Source organism: Acinonyx jubatus, chromosome D1 (assembly GCF_027475565.1).
Source record: "Acinonyx jubatus isolate Ajub_Pintada_27869175 chromosome D1, VMU_Ajub_asm_v1.0, whole genome shotgun sequence".
NCBI classification, from domain to species: Eukaryota; Metazoa; Chordata; class Mammalia; order Carnivora; family Felidae; genus Acinonyx; species Acinonyx jubatus.
The window spans coordinates 54,959,905-54,978,592 of NC_069390.1; the positions used below are offsets into that span (position 1 = coordinate 54,959,905).

Genomic DNA, 18,688 nt, shown 5'->3' on the forward strand with positions numbered 1-18,688 from the left:
GCACCCCCAGACTCTTCTCCCTCCACAGAAGTGGGGAACCGAATTACCACCACCTCCCGCTGCCCACCTCTGCACATTGCCCCTGGCCCTGGTCCTCTTCCAAGCCACCAGCTCTGGCACAGATTGGGACCAAAAGAGGGAGGGAAGCGGTGCTGAGAACTCTGTGCCAACAGCAGATCCATCCCCTGCGGGAACAGAAGCTGGGGGTGGGGGAGCAGCTTGCCGGAGAAACCGAGAAACCGAGGGGCCGGCAGCTCCCTCAGTCAGGCAGATGGGGCTTCTAGGAGACCAAGCCAAGCACTCCTTCCTTCCTCTCCTCTCCTGCCCCCCACCGCGGCCGCCCCCCCACTCCCACCACCCTCCCCCGCCAGCAGCTCAGGAAAGGTCAGGCGCCTCAGAAACCTTTAATTCCATTTTAATGAGCTCTGGAGGAGTCCCACGGGCTCAGGAGGACCCACTCTTCATCTGCCCACGCCCCCTAGTCTGTGCCTTATTGAGGTGGTGCGGTGGAAGCGGACCCCCAATAGTGGCGATATGGGGGCGCTAACCCTCGGTTTCTAGGACAGGACAATGATTTTGAATGCCCACCTCCCGTATGGGAGAGCAGGAAAGAGAGGCTGAACCAGCTCCACCAGGCTCAGCCAAACCCTGCCTGTGGAGCAGAAACCCGATGAGCTCCGCCAGGGGGCAGCAGAGGGCAGGGGGCGTCTCGGCCTGGGTTCTCTGCCTGACTGCACCACCCCAACCCCGCTCCCCTGCCCAGGCCTGGCATCCCCACTTCCCACAAAAGCCCCTTTCCCCTCCATCTCCCTCTCCAGGAAGACCGCCCTGGTCAGCCATGGGGCTGGATGCCTTCCCAGGCAGCCCCTCCGGGTGGGCCTCCCCCCCTCTTGCTCCTGAGCTCTGGCCACCGGAATCTGACTGAACGTCTCATACTATCTCTACTTGTCAGGGCCATGTCCATCCATCATTCCTCAGTGTCTTCCAGGCCCTCTGTGGACAAAGCTCTTGGCCCCCAACCCAGCTGGGAGGATGCCAAAGAGGAAGTAAGGTCAGGGTTGCACCAACAGCTCCATGGGGCTGAGAAGTGCAAAAGGGACTTGTACATGTCTCTGGAAGTTGCTGACTGGGCCAGTGACTGAGTCCTGCCCATTCAAGGTAGGGCAGAGTGCTGGGGTGTGGGAGAAGCCAGACTCCGCCTAGACCCCATTTCCTCAACCCCAGCCCGGCTTGCTGTAACACACACACACACACACACACACACACACTCACACACACCCTAGACAGGCTCCATCCGCTATCCCTCCCTTGGTCTCCACTCCCCCATCCGACCCCACACTGTTCTTACCAAGATGACGGCTGCCACAGCCCCAGCCTCCTTGTCCACCAGCGGCATGACCAGCACTGAGGGGGAGAGGGCAATGAGGTGGTCCTGTGGGGCCAGTGAGGCTCAGAGATATGGAGCCAAGCCCCAGGGTGGGGGAGACAAAGACACAGACAGAGAGGCCGGGACAGAGACACAGAAAGACCCAGAGACCCAGAGAGATGGGGGGTCCTGAGGCGGCAACAGAACAACCACAGCAATGTCCCCTGCATGGAAGGAAGCCCCCTCATGTTACAACTCTCCTGTGACCACCCCCAGCAACCCTGAGAGAGCAGGAGGCAGGTAAGGCTGAGCACCCCTATTTTACAGATTGGGAAACTGAGGTCCAGAAAGGGGAAGTGACTTGCCCAAGATCACACAGCAAGTCAGGTCTCCTGACTCCCAGTCTTGTGCACTTTCCACATCGAGACAGAGGACACAGACCTAGAGAGACTGAGACACGAGGCAGAGAGACATGGCGGACAGGGGGTGTGGAGAGGAAGAGAAAGAAAAATAGAGACAGTGACAGAGAAAGCACGACAACAACACAGCCCATCTAGCATGAGACACAAGCACGTGACCACTGCGGCCACTGGCCACTGAGCCCTAGTATGTGCCCGGCCTTTAACATGCGTTATCTCATTTGCTCCTCCTCAAAACACCCCCTCAAGGTAGGTTCTCTCATCCCCATTTTATAGATCAGAAAATCGAGGCTCAGAGAAGTTAGTAGCACAATAGAGAGAGAATTAGATGAGGGGATTGCTGAAGACACAGAGCAAGAGGAAGAAGGAGACAGAGAGATGAAGACAGGGATAGAAGACAGATGGGATCTGGGGAGCAGGGGCACGGTCCCTCCCTGCCCCTGCCCAGTTTCCAGTCCTTACCTTGGGTATCAGGAGCCAGTGGGGCCATCAGTCTGGCCAACGGCTTCCCCGGCAGGTCCGAGGGGCCCAGTCCATTGCAGCCCAACCACTTCCGGGAGATCACAGCCTCTCTGAAAAGAGGATGTGATCCCACCTCTCAGTCCCTGGATCAAAAAGGTGCAGGCCCCAACCTGGGGACACACAGCAGGCTGGACTCTGCACATCTGCAAGGATCTAGACAAGCTGACCGGCCATAGGGGAAGAGATAGGAACCCTGACCTGTCATGTGGAAGAGGCAGGCAGCCACAGTCTGGCCTCTGGTGCCTCTTTGCTGGTGGGTATGCGAAAGTACCCTGGGGCCCCGTGCAGGTCCCCCAGGGCAAGTAAAGCAAGGGCTCAGAGCTTTACTTTAAAAGGCTGCCTCTTTTAAATCCTGCTGTGGCCACTACTTAACCTTGGGCAAGTGGCCTACCTCTCTGAGCCTCCCAGGGAGAAAGTGTGGAGAAGAGGAGAACCCTAACCAGCTCAATCCTCAGGAAAGCCATTCTGTACACCTGAAACTAGTGTTACACTGCATGTCAACCATACTTTAATTAAAAGAAGCGGGGGGAAAACATTCTAGAGCAACTTTCAGCGCTAAGCACAGGAGGGAGGACTCCAGAGGTAATTGTCGTAACTAAAGTACCCTCCATTCCCTATGTGCCATGCACCATCCAAGCAACTCATAGAGATTGACTCAGAATTCCCAACAATCCTATGAATTAAATATCATCATCGTTTCCATTTCCAGGCAGAGACACTAAGGCACTGGGAGTTAGGAACCTATCCAAGATCCCATGGTTAATAAGTGGTAGAGTCAGGATTTGAACCCAGGCAATTGGCACCAGAGCCCATACTCCTAACTGGCTGCTGTGTTTGAACCTTCCTAAAGACCTGAGGGGATGTGAGTTTCCAACGGGATTCGTATGAATGGGTGTAGGTGTGATGGAGGGGCAGCGGGCGGGGGTAGGTGATGTAGGAAGAATGAGTCTCTCTCTGCCCTCACTACACATACCACCCTACCCCCCCCCCCAACCCGCCTCTAGCTCTTCCTGCTGAATTAAATGCCTGATTTTTCACCAACTGTCACTCCCTGATGATTAATTGTCCTGGGTTCCTCATCCCTCACGCTGCCTCCACTTAATTGTGTTTGTAGGAACTGCCTGGCCTGAAGAGAAGAGAAGCCTTGGGGGGCTGGGACTCCAGTGTGTGCATGTGGGGTCACTAAGGGGAGCCAAGCAAAGGCCAGATGAGGAAAAGAGAGGAGGTGGCCTACAAGCCTCCTGATTAGGAGGTCACGGCCTCTAGAGAAATTGAGGACTAAGAGGTTGAGCTTCTTGGTAAAGTTCACGCCACATTCTGAACTGGATCCATTCACTCCTGGCCTCTTGGTTCAAAATCTACAAGACCCAGTGGGGTGTCCCACCTTCTAGCCCTCACACACTGGGCTATTAGGCTCCGGGAGTGCTAGGCCCCAGCTCTGCCCTGTCCAACTGTGCCAATCACCCCAGGAAGGAATAGGAATCTAGGGTGGCAGGAGGGCAATGCAGCCATGGTCCTGGAGACTAAATTGATAAAGGCGGGGTCTTCATGGAGGCAGGGGCCAGGCCACCTGGAGGCAGGTGACCCTCAGCCAAACCCCTCTTGTCAACTCACCCAGCCACTTGGCCTTGCACTGTCTGGTTACTGGGCAACCACAAGGTGGCGCTGGTCCCTCCGTTGCTGGTCAGTAACAGCTGTAGTTTCATCTCTCTGACCCCTGACACCCCTCCTCCCCCAACCCTGCCCCAACCAGGGGCTGGCTGCCTTGGCTTTGCCCTCTACCCCACACCCCAGGAACCTGATGAAGCCTTTCTTCTTTTCTGCACAAAACTCCCTCCTCTGTGCTCATGGCTCCATGACTCTCCAGCCCCAACTCTATGAGCTCAGACCCCAGATACCCAAAGTCCTCCTGGAAGCCTGCCCTGGATGTCCCGAGGTTGTCAAAAGCACCCAGTCCCAACCTGAATTTATTCTCTCCACCACCAAAAAGTGGCACAACCATCCCCCGGGTCCCTTGTGGCTTGTCCACAAACTGTCCCAGCTACCTCCCTCTTCCTCACTTCCCCCATCCAATGAGTGAATCACCTCCCATGCATCTCTCACAACTGTTCCCCATGGAATTAGTATCAGAGAAGGCTTCCTGGAGGAGGTGATGCTGAGTTGGGTCAAGGCAGGCAGGAAGGGATGTGCAAGCAGATGGAACTGCATGTGTAGAGGCTCAGAGGAGAGAAAGAACATGTGTCTGCCGGATGGCCCAACTGCAAGAAGATTAGTGTGTCTGGACGGCTTGGAGCGAGGCTGGAGAGAGCCCTGAGGAGCTGGGCATGATCCTGAGGGCAGTGGGAGCACCAGGAGGGACTTGAGTTGGGGAAAGTAAAGGTCAGGTTTGCTTTCAGGCGCATCAGTTTAGCTGCTGGGCAAAACTCTCACTACAGAGGGAGAATCTGAGAGACTGGAAACCTCTTGTAAGGGAGGGCCTCTGGTCTCAGTGGTCCCTGGTCAGCAGAGGAGAGGCGGGGCTTGGGCAGATCAACCTTGACTGAGCCCACATCTCTCACTGAACACTGGGGCCTCCCGGGGGGTTAAACCCTCAGAAATCCTTAACCTTGGCACCTTGCTCTGCAACCTGCCTTCCCTGGCCTGGCCACATCCCACAGTCCCAGGCAGGTCTGTGCCGGGCAATGCTCACCTCAGCCCACCCCCCATTCAAGCCCTTTTCCTCTGCTGCACCCTTCTCAGAACTGTTGTCCCCCTGGAAGTTTTAAAGACACCCACAGACTGGAAGGGGAAAGCGAGGGCCCAGGCTGAGTCTCCTCCACCCAGATGAGGGTGGGTGTTTGTCTACCCTCACACCCCAACGGCTCCTCCCTCAATTTAGGACCCTCTGCCCTGCCTCATCTCCCCTCCTGATGACTCCAGCCTCCTACCTCCACCTGCCAAACTGATGGTGGGGGTGAGGGGACTCCACGCCAGGGGCCAGCTGTACAGGTTGAAGGCTAATGACTCAGCCCTGGTGCCTGGGTGGTCATGGCTGTCCCAGTGACGATAAAGACAGATGGGCACAGAGTGAGGAGAGGAACGGGCGTGTACTTTATGACGGTTCTGTTCCTTTAACAATTATTTGTTTAGTGGCAAGAGTGGAGAAAAAGGCTCTCTGTTGGTAGGGTCAATGGCCTGGAAAGAGCTGAGTGCCCAGGCCCTCTTCTACTCCTCTGAGCCCCTTCTTTGGTGAGGTCCCATCCCCTTTACTGAGCACCCCCCCCCCCCTCCTAGGGCCTCAATCTCTCTCTGACCTTTCATCTCTCTCAGGGACAAATTATGATTCAGCCCAGAACCTGGACCCTCCCCTCCCCTTCCCTCTCCCAGAATGTGAGACTCCGGAGATGGGAAGAGACTATTTCCTGTGTCCTTTGAGACAAATCAGAGGAACACAGATTCTGCGGTAAAAGAGGACCAGGTCAGCTCTGAGGAAGGAATGTGTCAAGGTTGGGCCCTGGGACCCCCAAATGGTAGCAGAGGGAGACAAGCAGCTGGGGCAGGTGTGGGTGGTGTCCCCGTGGCAGCTGAAAGGCCCCAGACTCTGCCACACTCAGCATTGGGTCACGAGAGGCTTCAAGATGGCAGGAGACACAATAAGAAGGGGAAGGTGGCAGGGCTGGGGACTGAAATAGGCTGGGAGATTGAGGGGCCTCCAACAAGAGAGAGACGAAGACTTCCAGGAGGTTCTCCCCTCCAGTTCTTGGAATTCAGAGCTGGACCAGCCCTCAGACACTGTAGTGTCTTACTGTCTCCCAGAAGTGGACAGGGCCCAGCGCGATCTCAGGACACCCCCCCGGATCCCAGGTCTCCTGACTCCCAGCCCGTGTTTCTTCTTGTGGAAAGACCCATCCCTGAGGGAGGCTGTCATGGCCAGACACCTTTTCTGGAAATTGGATCTTCCTTAGTGTCAGGGAACTATGGAGCGGGCCTCCTAGAGCGCCTCCAGCTGGGCTGTGGGAGATTAGGGAAATGTGGCCGGTTGAGATGGAGCCACACAGGGAAGGGCTTTGCTAGGGACAAGAGGGCATGAGCCAGCACGAGGGGGGCAGGGAACCCAAAACACTTGGTGAGGATGAAACTGGGCACCTGCGAGCCCACAGGGGTAAGGGGGCAGTGGCAGGAGGGGCCTCCCCATTGTCCCTTGGATGTCTCCCCTGCCTCCCTCATACTTCCCTGAGCCCATCCTCTGCCCCTTACCCCCGGGTCCTTATCTGTCTTTATGACCCGACTCTATTCACACCTGCTGCTGTTTGCCAGCCCTGCCAGCCCTCCAGGGTTTCCTGGAGCAGGGCCCCCTCCACTGGGCATCTGCCTCAGCCTCAGCCTGAGGCAGGTGCCCAGTGTGCTGCTGGGGCCAGAACTGCAAAGGTCACCATTGGAAGGACTCTGTACCAAGCCCCATCCATTTTATAGAAAAAGACTGAATGAAGCAAGAAGGGAAGTAATTTTCTCAAGGTCACCCAGTTGGGGAAATTGAGACTTGGGGGTGGAGGGCAGCCAGCAACCACTGAGCTCTGACTGTGTACAGGGCACTGTGTATCCATTACTTCATGACACCAAAAGACAGGTCCTACTGTTATCTCTGTTTTAGGGATAAGAAAACAGGCTTGGAAGTGGACACAGGGAGGCAGCAATGGGGCCAGGGTAGGATCCAGGCCTATCTGACTCCCATTCCAGTGTTCTTCCCTCTTCCACATACCGAGCTAGGTCTTAGCCCTTGTCTAGGGGGTGGGCTCAACACCAGACATGGAGAGGGCAAGCATAGCACAGATTTCAGAAGACGGGACTGACCTCAACCTTCACCCCCCATCCTTACCAGATTGAAGGAGCTTTGATCTCTGTGTCCCCTGGGATGTGTACTGCCTCACCCCTCTTGCCCCTTACCAGCCTCTCCTCCTCTGACTTCTCTGATTTCTGAGCCCTGTCTCCCAGCAGGCACTCACCTCCCCATCTCCACTGAACTCTGGGCCAATTGCATTGGAACATTCGCTTTTTTTTTTTAATTTTTTTAATGTTTATTTATATCTGAGACAGAGAGAGAGAGAGAGAGAGAGAGAGAGAGAGAGAGAGAGAGAGAGAGAGACAGAACATGAGTGGGGAAGGGGCAGAGAGAGAGGGAGACACAGAATCCAAAGCAGGCTCCAGGCTCTGAGCTGTGAGCACAGAGCCCGACATGGGGCTGGAACCCACAAACTGTGAGATCGTGACCTGAGCTGGAGTCGGTGGCTCAACCGACTGAGCCACCCAGGCGCCCCAAGGAACATTCACTTTTAATTGCCTTTTATTTCTTTTTCTTCTTCCCTTCCCCTTCCCCTTCCCCTCTCCTTTCCCCTTCCCCTCCCCTTTCCCCTCCCCTCCCCCCATTCTCTCCCCTCCCCTCCCCTCCCCTCCCCTCTCCTCTCCTCTCCTCTCCTCTCCTCTCCTCTCCTTTCCTTTCCCTCTCCCCATCCCCTCCCCTCCCATTCCCTTCCCTTTCCTTCTTGTTACTTTTTCCAAAAGCTTTACTGAGTCTGAAGTGGTTGTGGGGGCAGGGGGTCAGGGGATACTGAAAGAGCTGCTGATGCAAAAGATCTGAGACCCCTCCAAGATGCCTGGACCAAAGTCACCCCATCCACCCCCCTCACAGCAGAAAACCTAAGGGGAGCATTTGCAGGCTCAGAAGGGGCGGAGTAAACCCATCATGCTCCCCTCCTGCTTTCTGAGCCCATGATCCTGCAACCCTCTCCCAGGAAGGCCTTCCTGGGACACTTTGAGGAAACTTCTTGGACGGAGCAAGCTCATATGAAGCAAAGTTCTTAGCAGTAGGTGTGCTGGCTCAGAGGAGAAAGGGGGTTATTACAGCATTCTTTTTCCTTAAGATTCCAAAGACCTTCCAGCCCTATTTTACAGTCTTACAGAAGGGACTGTAGAAGCCAGAGAAGGCATGGCCGGCTTGGTTCACAGAGTCCTTGAAGGGAGTTGTCAGGAGATAACTGAAGGGGACAGTGTCACTCACCGCCCACGCCATGGGGGAGCCAAATGGGAGAACCGGAGGTGGGAAAGCTCTTGGGTTGTTGGAGAGGCACCGGCCCCTTCCATGGGGAAGGACTAGAGAGAGGCCAGCATCCAGGAATCCAGGGTCCCAAGTACCAGGAGGAGCCTCAAAACCACCCACATCCCTAGCCTCAGGAACCTCTGGCATCCCTAAACAGCAATTCTTTCCATGGCTTCTGTGAAAGGAGAGCGTCTCGCCAGTCTCAGCTACCACCTGAAAAAGCCACATTGCTGGACTGCTTGGCCTGTTGGAAAAGCCCTCCCCTTCTAGTAACACCCTCACTGGTGCCCACTGGGCCCTCAGCTCCCGGCCTAGTGCTCCCTGGGCCCATGATGGACCTGCAGTGCTTACGAGGCAGTGACCATGTCCTCCGTGGCCTGCCTTCCTCTGGACCAGCACTCTTGCCTGTCAACACTTTCTCATCTGACAAGCTCCACTTCCCCTCGCTGTCTCCCAAATGGCCAGGAGCCAGGAGACGGTGTCCCAGGCCTGCCTCTGTCTCACACCAGGTATGTGGCCTTGGACACGTCTCACGATGTTTGCCCATCTGGAAGATAAGGAGGCTGAATTCAATAGGCTCAGAGGTATCAGGGGACCACAGAGCACTGAGCCCAATGTTCCTAAAGTCAGCGATTCCAACATTCTATCATAACAAAAGTAAAACCAGACCTTTAGAATTTCTTATGGATTCAGTTTTAAGTGCTGTGTTAAGCTCATTTAATTCACCCCCAACAACCCCATGAGATAAGTACTATTATTATTGCCATTTACAAACAAGAAAACGGAGGCACAGAGAGGTTGAGTACCTTGCCCTAGGCTATACAGCTAGTAAAAGGGAACTGGGATTTGAACCCAGGCAGTCAGGCTCAGAACCCACAGCAGGACACTGTCTCTGATCTCCTTCTCCCTGTTCTCACATACTGGGTTGACACCATGTGCTCCCGCAGGTCCAGCATTCTGTGATTCTGTGAGAACTTCCCAGGCAGTTCTCAGAGCCTGCTGGGTTCTAACTGATAAACTGCAGCCCTGACCTTCTGAGACTGGGCTCTGAGGAGGCTGCAGCAATTTAGAAGAGCTGTCCAGGTTTCTAGAAGAAAACCTACCAGTTGGCCCTTTCCCTGTGCTGTCCACTGCCCCAACACGAGAAAAGACACTGCTTCTCCCCTCTGGGGGGTGTCAGTGACCCAGCCAAGGAACCCCAGCTGGCAGGGAAGCTGAGGTCAAGGTCAGGTGGGGAGATCAGACTGGATGACTTTGGAAGGTCCCCCAGGCCTGAGATCCTTGACTGTGCTAGAGGCAGTGGGGTGCAAAATGGCTCACCGGACTTTCCCCTCCTGGGGCAGCTCATGGGGGGGGTCCTCACACACCAGCCGGGACTCTCCATCCAGAAGGTAGGTGTAGACAGTCTCCTAGGACAGAAGGCACTCATGAGACCCTATATAGAGCCCTCCCAGCCGCCCTGTCCCAGCCCAGACATGGATCTGGGTGACAAGGTCACAGACCCTCTAGGAGTGGGATCAAGCATCTGTTTGTTTTTACTCCCCAGGTGATTCTAACATGTAGCCATGGTGGAAAAAGTCCCTTATGAACTTACACCTCTCCCTCTTCTCTTGGAGGGGGTTCTCTGGGCAGGCAGTGACCCGTGACCCTGCAGGCTTTCTTTGTCTATCACCCCAAATCCAAAGTGCTGGGGAAAGAGTCTGAAGGACTGAAGGTGCAGACAAATCTCACCCACCACCCACCTCAGTTTGCTGGGACTCTAGCCTCAGCAAACAACTGAGTGGTCTACGCAGGGCTAAATGCCAAGAGGGGCTCAGAACACCCTGGAAGAGTCCCTCCTACCTCAGAGACACAAGTAATTCTACAAGAAACCACACACTGTGACTCAAGCCAGAAGGACTTCCCGGAGGAAGTGACCTTACATCTGTAACTACAGTAAAAATGAAACACATTCTGGGAGTCGGTGAGGCACAAAGAGTGGCTTCTGGGCCAAGTAGCAGGCAGGCAGTGTAAAGAGCACAGAGCATTTATGGAACTGACAGGGGAGGCAGGGGACACAGGAGGTTGTCTTAGGGTCAGCAGGGCCTATAAACATTTGGAGGAGACTGCTGTGAGCCCTGAGAGAGAGGAGCAGGTGCGCATTTTGGAGTGATCACTCCCCAGAGTAAGATCAAAGCTCTCTTCGAAGCTTGTCAAGTCTTCAGCTTGTCAGTCTGCCTTCCCCAAGGGCCCAGAGCCATTTTGGCCTCGGTTGCAGGCCAGGTCTTGGCAGAAGTTGTTGCCCTCACGGCAACCCCACTGCCCCACGCGTGAAAAATCGACATCCCCTCCAAACAGGACTGGTCACCCTGAGGGATCCGTAACCAGCTCATTCAGCCCAGCCTCACTGAGCGCCCCACCGTGCACACTCTGGGTGCGGAGGGAGGGAGACCCAGAGGCCGGTGCTGTCCAGAAGACCCCGAGGGGTACCCACGCACCCAGGTAAGTATCCCGAGGGGCACTGTTTTCTTGGTGCGGGGCAGGCAGGTCTCTCCTCTCTGCTGCGCTACCAGGGAGGGCTTCTGGAGGAGATGACACTGGAGCCAGGCACTGAAGGCCCACCCGTAGTAAGTGTGCCAGTAAGTGTGGAATCCCTCTCAGCTGAAGTAGCGGCCCTTCTGCCACTGTGGGTGTCCACAGTCCTGCCAGCCACTCTTGTTGTTTTTGGCTGCCCCCGCCCTCCCAGCCCCAGTTCCAGTCCTGCTTCCAGAGAACCTGAGCCAGTTCATTGGTGGTATGGGCTGGGGATGATAGGGCCTGAGAAGAGTGACAGGGGCAAGTCACAGGCCAGAACTGGAGGCCCCTTGTCCTCCAGGGTAAGGGTCTAGGCTGGGAGTTTAGGGATGGAGAAATCAGTGGGAGGGAGGCCTCTCCTCATCTATATCCAGCCTCCTTCTTGTCCTCCAATCCTTGCAGCAGCCAGGGAGGGGCCTGAGGGATTTGGCCCAAAGAGGTTAAGAGACCACCCGGCACACAGGGTCACACAGTGAGTCTTCCCCGGGCAGAGAGAGAGGTGGGTACACAAGGGGTGGGGAGCCTGGGAGGACAGATCCTCATCACTTCCGGATGTCCCTCTATCTCCCACCCCCTCACTCTCAGCCCTCTGGGTTAAAATTAGCTGAGTTTATTGGAGAGAAGGAGGGAACCATTTCAGACACATCAGCACCATCTGCATTCGGGGCTGCCTGCCACAATGGGTGCTGATGAGGGAGCCAGGTGCCAGAGGCTCTCCTCACCAAGGAGGAGTATGGAGACCCCTCCCCCAGCGCCCCACCCCTCCCTGGGGGCTGAGCAGACACCTCCTTCTCCCTCTCTCCTCTGAGGACTGAGTAGACCGCCCATCTGTCCTTCCCCCCACCCCCACTCCACTCCCTGGGGGCAGACCAGACCCACCCCCTCCAGTCCCTGCCCCCATTCTCTGGGAGCAGACCAGACCTTCCATCTCACCCCATTTCCTGGGGGCAGAGCAGACCCTCCCATCTTCCCCTACTTCCTGGCGACAGGCCAGATGTCCCCTCCCCATCCCTGCCCCCACTGTCTGGGGGCAGACCGGACCTCTCACCTACCCATCTCTCCCTGGGTGCAGATCCTCCCATCTCCCCCCACTTCCTGGGGACAGGTCAGATGCTCCCCCCCATCCCTGCTCCCACTCCCTGGGGACAGACTAGACCTCTTGCCTACCCACCCCTCCCTGGGTGCAGATCACACCTCCCATCTCCCCACCCCTCCTGGGTGTGTGTTGGGGGGAGGGGAGGGACTGAGACCCTCCATGCAATTAAAGCAGGGCTGCCCAAAGTCAGGGCTTCCCTAGCACATACAGGTCTCTTGGATGAGTTGAGGTAGACATGTCCCGTTGTCCCAGGAACCTAACTGTCTGAACCACAGCTGTCTTCCAAGCCCCCAGCTTTGGAAATACAATTAATCCAGTACAGGGCATCTACACTGGCACAACCACCAGGCACCCTGCCTATGAAGATGTAGCCAGTCACCTCCTCTTACCCCTCCCAGGACAGTCTCAATGGCCACAGAGGGGCCCAGGGCAGCCTTGCAGATGCTGACCTGCTAACCTCTCCACCCCCTCCTTTCCAGATGTTTCTCCACCCCAGGCCAGATGTTGCCTCAGTCCTACCCTTCTCTGGGAGGATTTATTTTTGGGCTCAAACACACCACCCACTTCCTACCAATTTCACACTCAATAAAGCTCACTCATTAGCCCTCTTCCAGGGCTCTGAACTTCTAGAAGGTTTGAGAAGGCAGAGCAGAAGAGAGAGAATGGGGATGCTTAGGTGCCAATCCCCCTTTGTCCCTGTCATGCTGTGTGACCTTGGGTGAGGTGCCTTCCCTCTCTGGGCCTCTAGTGGTTCATCCATCAAGTAGATTCAGATATGATAGGCTTGCAGGGGTGGAGGTGGGGGTGGAGGATGTCACGTTTTGGCAGAGGCTGACTCTGGCTGGTGTCTAGAGTAGGGGAGAGGGGATTCCAAGCTGTGGGACCCAGTTGAGGCATCTCTTCCTCCTGGAAGTCTTTAGTGCTCCTTTGGCAGGTTCAGACGGTGCTCCCCTTCCCCCCACTAGGCTGACAGCTGAGACAGTGCTGCTCCAGGTCTTCAGGGCAAGTTTACTTGTCCTACAGCCTAAGGTGTGAGCAGTAGCCACTGGAGCCAGGTTGGGGAATGACTGGGGGGCAGCTCAGGAGGGGCACAGTTCCCTTACCAAGGCACTCTGAGCCCAGACAACCAAGGGGACCAGGGCCCAAGCAGCCACCCTCCACCTGCCCCTAATCTGCAATCATCCATGGTATTGGGGCAGGTCAGAGAGAAGCCTAAAGGTTTCTAGAGGTCACCTTGTCCAGCTTCCTATCTCCAGGCAGGACACTTTAACTTCACACGACTCACTCAATAAAGCTGAGCCTCATTCTAGCACCTCTGGAATGGGATCTGGGATCAAGGAAGTTCTTCTGCATGTCTACCCTCAACCCCTCCAGCTATATATTTTAAAGCCCACTTGACTCCACTATGTTCTAGCTATTATCCTAGGAGAATCCTTTCCATTATCTGAGACATGATCTTTCCAATGAAGTTCTAAGTCCCTTTCTGTCTCTGATATTCCAGAATTCCTATGTAAGTTCATTCTTTGGGACTTAGCTTCAGCCCTTCTCTTCCAGAATGCCCTCTCAGAACACTTACCCAAACCCTTCCCTTCCCTGCGAGAATCCTCTGGGCAGGGACCCTGCCTCTTCCTTCTCAACTCTGTGTGAGGTACATAGTAAGGAGCTGGGCAAAGATTTGGGAGGTGGGGAAAGTGTGGGGCAAGGCACCTACCACTTTGGGGAGCACAGCTGAAAGGGCCTCCTTGACAGCCCGCTGGAAGCCCGCGATGTGGATGACAGAGCCCAGGCTCAGCAAAGCATCCTAGAAGAGAGAAAAGGGCAGTGGGGGTTTTCTCCAGGCAGGCCAGGGCAGCCCCATCTGCCCAGACAGCTATGAGCACAAAGTCCCAGCTTAAACCAGAGCCCAAGTCTCTCAGACACTTAAATCCCAGGATCTTAAAATCTCAGAATCCAACAAGTCTTACGGCCCTAGAGTATCCAGGTCCACTCATCTTACAGATGGGAAAAGGGGGCTCAGAGAAGGGCCAGGGGCTTAACATGCTCACAGTGAGTCAAGAGGTCAAGTTTAGATTAGCTCCCAGGCCTCTTGTCCTTTAGCCAAGGACAACTCTGGCATAGTAGGGAAAGCACAATCTTCCATATTAAAACAAAGCAAAACAAGCAAACAAACAAAACCTCAGTTTGAATCCTGGGAGCTAGCGAGAGCCCATGGGGTGCATGAGCCCACAAGGTGAGAGAAATACAGTTGGGCCAGCCCCTGGCAAGATAGCAGGGGAAGGAGAAGTCAGCCTTGACTGCCTCACAGCTTTCCCATCCCAGGAACAGGCCTTGTCCTTGGAGAGCCGGAACAGAAGAAAGGTCCACGCTTCTCACTCTATTAACTTGGCCAAGCCACAGGGATCAAAAAGAAAGGTAATGGAACAGGGGATCCAGGGCCAAGGCAGGCTCATGACTCATACCGTCCACTCAGCCATGCCCTCCCCACAAGCCCTTGAAGTTCCTTTCTGTGGATGGCTGGGTCTGTGTTCAAAAAGCAAAATGGTTAACTGTAGGAGGAAGGCGACATGGCTTGGCCCCCATTCATATAAAAATGTTACGGGGTTGAGGGTCTTAGTGAACCACAAACTCAGTCTGAGCCCATAGTGTATGTGTGGCTGGTAATAAATCAAAATGCTGACACTGCAGGCCATATTAATAAAGATCTGTTATCCCAAATAGGGAAGATGACAGTTCTCCCACCTCTATTGGCTGATTAGATCATCCCCAGCACATTGCGTCCCTCCCAAGTGAGGACAAGATGAGACTCATTCACAGGTGACCCATGTAAGGAGGGAACTAGAAACCAAGTTTTGCATGTGACTGAGACTGGAGAGTCTGGGGGTGCCCAGCCTACAGCAGAGCAGACCCATGGGTCACAATCTTTGACTCCAAATCTGTCAGGCTTTCCTGAGCAGGGGACAGGACTCCGTGGCCCCAGGGACAGCCTGGAGACCCATAGGTTTAAAAGAGGCTGGCCTTGACCCAATGGGATGAAGGACTTTTATCTACGCAGAGCCATGCTACATAGGCATCGGCCACCAGGAGACAAGGAGGAAGTAAGCTGCCTATCCCTAAGGGTGTGAAAGAATGGACGAAGTGCCCATCTTTCAGAGAGGCCACAGATGGGAGTCCTGTACCGGGGTCCAGGCTTCAGCTACAGGTTTCACCCTTGCATGTTCTTGGCTTCGGTTTTCTCCCTCATTCCCATGGCCACCCAGTCCTGTTTCCACGAATGGGCGGCAGGGGTGGACTCGCTCCCTGAATGCTCACTTGGCATTGCTGTCCCCAAACCCTAGCCTCCCTCTGATCCCTCCCACTGCTCAAGAATGAAGACACATCTTGGTCACAGAGATCCATTTCTGCTGTTGGACATCAGAAGCTGCTGATTCCAAACATTATAATCCCCAAATTGGGTTAACTGTCCTTTGACCCTTAGGCACTCCTCATCCCAGTTCACACACTCTCAGCACCACCTATACCTGGCCACACAGCCACAGATTTCCACATCTCTGCAGGAACACCCAACATGCCTTCAGATACCTCCAGGCACACACACAGGTGCAGCTACTTCCTTATGTGTTCACAGGGCCAGGACTTAGTAACAGCTGCACACACAATATACACATAAGCTGGCGTGGCCTTTCGAGGTCAATTCTGCAGACTAAAGAAGGGAGAAAGGGCTCATGTCCCAAATAATCTCCAAATTAAGTCTGCCAACCCAGGCTCCTCAGGCTGAGGCTCCCAGGGCAGGACCCCAGAAGGTGGTGCTGATTTAGGTCTGTTCCTGCCTGGAGGTGGGGGGATTAGGAGGTGGAGGGTAGTCGAGCTGAGCCCTGTGGGGCCTTGACCTCCAGTGCAGTTTGATTAAGTATATGCCATAGAAGTTAGAGAAGTGGGGCCAAGCTCTGCTATGGGGGCAGAAACTCTTCAAAGCCATAATCTTGGGACAGCTAAGTCTTCCCATTTGACAGATGAGGAAACCAAGACTCAAAGAGAAGGAATGTCCCATTGGTGGTCAGCCAGCCCATCAGGCAGCACCAGGTCCACAGCACAAGTCTCTGCCTGTCCAGCCCCAGTCTGGCTCCTGCTCTGCACCCGCCCCCCAGCTCCCTTCCCAGAGGGCTTAGAGAGAATAGTCTGTCCTTTGTTCCAATTGGTGGGCACCTCCACCTGCCCTTTACTGGGATTGGGGAATGCCCTGACCTGTCCTTTACTGGAATTGGTGGGTGCCTGACTGGCCTTTGTTCAGATTGGTCAGCTTTCTATGACTTTTCAGACTAAGGGCAGGATAATGGTGGTGACGGGGGCACAGGAAAGGAAAGTTGGGGCAGCAGCAGAAAGGGGCTTCACATCCTTGGCCATCGTCCTTGGCCAGAGTGGGCAGGAAGCAGACATGGCTGATGAAGCCTGAGGCTCTCTGCCTGGCATCCTTCTGTCCATCTGCCTCCTGGCCCAGCCCTGCCCAGCCTGCCCCAGGAGGGGGGGTGCTGGGAAGACCACTTTCATACCTGACTCTCAAAGGGGCCTTCAAGCTTGCTCAAATGCCACCTCCTCCCTGTATCCTTCCCAGATCTCCAAGCAACTTCACCTCCACTGCATCAACTCAGGGAAGGAAATAGCTCAAATTCCAAAGCCCATGATGCAAAGGACTCAGAGAGCAAAGTGGCTGCCTCCGTGAAGGGAGAATCAGTGGAGCAGCTGAGAATGCACACGCCTCTGTCCAACATGCATGCACACAGCTTCACACAAACAAGCACGCACATAGATAAAAACACAGCCATATATATAATGCACACACACGCACACACACACAGAGCCCAGGCTCAGAGTGGAGTGAAGGAGGTCACATTTCCTGCCCTCTCAGTTTTTTTTTTTTTTGAACAAACACCAATATAAATATCAGCATAACAACCAGGCAATTTCCCAGACCCCAGGGGAGAGTTTGTGGTGTGTAGAAAACAGCAGCAATTTCCAGTCCTGTCCCAGATTGACTACAGAAACTCTGTGGCCTTAGCAGGCCCCTTTCTTCTGAGTCTCAGCTTTCTCATTAGTAAAAATGGGTCCTTCCAGCTCTGCACATATAGTTCTATGGTTTTGTAGTTTAACACGTTGTGGATGGATGGAGCCTCCCTGCTTTCGCTGGCTTCCTACCTGCAACTCTGTGGTTGGAGACAGGGCCAGTCAGCACTGTAGACAAGTGCTGCTCTGGGAGCACTAGTCTTTCAACCCAGGTACCAAGAAAGGGGAGTCTTTTATGAGTCAGGGCTCCTGCGGAGCCAGTAGTGTGGCTAGATCGGCATCTCTATACTTGTTTGAGCAGGGGAAGGGTCTAGACTAAATTACTTCTGATTCCTTCTTAGTGCCTAGGATTGTAAAAGCCAGAGACCTTGGCCTTAGCCCTTCTGGTGCTACCTGTGCAGGGACTGATACCCATCCTGAGGGTCAGCATCACTGTCACAAGCTGCCCTCCTCTCTCATCTTCATGAGTCTCTATGTCTTTTCCCACCACTTTAGACCCTTCTATTGCTCTCCCCACTGCCTGGAACCTAGAGCCTACCTCTCCCTCTGTGGAAGGAAGCCTCACAGTGCCCCTCTTGGTGGCCTACAAGGTAATAGCATCAAACCCAATGGCCAAGTCCCTCCTAAGACTCAAGTTGTATTACTGGGACTGGCCATAAGGACTGATTCATCTAAATCCTTTGTGGCCTGGGGGGGGGGGGGGATGTCTCTCTGTGGGCCTCGGTATCCCCTTCTCTGAAGCATGGGTGTTCTTTAAGATCCCCAGGGCCTTGGAGCCCCTCTTTGCTTCTATCCTTCTTTCTTTCCCTCTGGGCTGTGTGTCTCTCTCAGGCCCTGTCTCTCCCAATCTCTCTAAGTGGATCTCTCTTCTCTCCATGCCTCCCTTGGTGGATGCCCATTTCTGTCACAGGCTGCTCTCCTGTCATAGCCCCATGAGGGTCAACATCTTTTCCCACCCCAAGTCTTCTCTCCTCTCAGATGGCTTCTCTTCCCATCTCTCCCCTGCACACTCCAGCCCCCACCCACTCCTCCTGCAAAACCTCCAAGCAGTCCCCCTTGAGAACTTCGGGAGAGAGCACCTGACCCATGATGAGTACCCACAGAATGGGAGGGACCCAGGGAGACAGCCCAAGATGGGGGAAATCAGGGGTGCCAGGGCAGATGCCATCTACATTCTCCTGCTTCCTGACCCCTGTTTTGGTGATCTATATATACAGTATCTTATTTTCCTGGACAATGGGGCCCTTCTAGGGCAAAGAAGAATTTGTCCATCTCTGTGCCCAGCACGGACAAGCCGAGCTGCCGTATGAGGGTGACTGACAGAACTCCCCAGAGGAAGCCTCCCAGGGGGTCAGAGCATGGAAGTCCCCTTTGGCTGGGCCTCAGACCCCAGCCTGGGCTCCAGCACCCCAACCTGACTCTGCGGCTCCCCACAGGTGCCCAGCCCTCACAGCGTGCTCAGCCCTGCAGAGTTAAGAGATGTCAAGGAAGAACAAGAGGCAGGCCCTCCTCCCTTCTTCCGCTTCTACCCATGCCTGCCGCCTGCCCAAGGAACCGCCTCTAACAGACACTCATGCCTCAAATACTCACAGAAGAGCTGC

General features: G+C 54.8%; 1 protein-coding gene across 5 annotated transcripts in view; it reads right to left on the minus strand.

Moving 5' to 3' along the window:
* The window catches only part of PDE2A (phosphodiesterase 2A), a 95,241-nt gene that overhangs the window by 19,734 nt on the left and 56,819 nt on the right, over positions 1-18,688 (minus strand). For all 5 annotated transcript variants that reach the window (XM_053203643.1, XM_053203642.1, XM_027039749.2 and 2 more), the window contains 4 exons: positions 13,741-13,830; positions 9,701-9,789; positions 2,248-2,357; positions 1,349-1,404 (listed from right to left, as the gene is read on the minus strand). In XM_053203643.1, the coding sequence (XP_053059618.1) occupies positions 1,349-1,404; positions 2,248-2,357; positions 9,701-9,789; positions 13,741-13,830 (345 nt within the window). The remainder of the gene's footprint in view (positions 1-1,348; positions 1,405-2,247; positions 2,358-9,700; positions 9,790-13,740; positions 13,831-18,688) is intronic.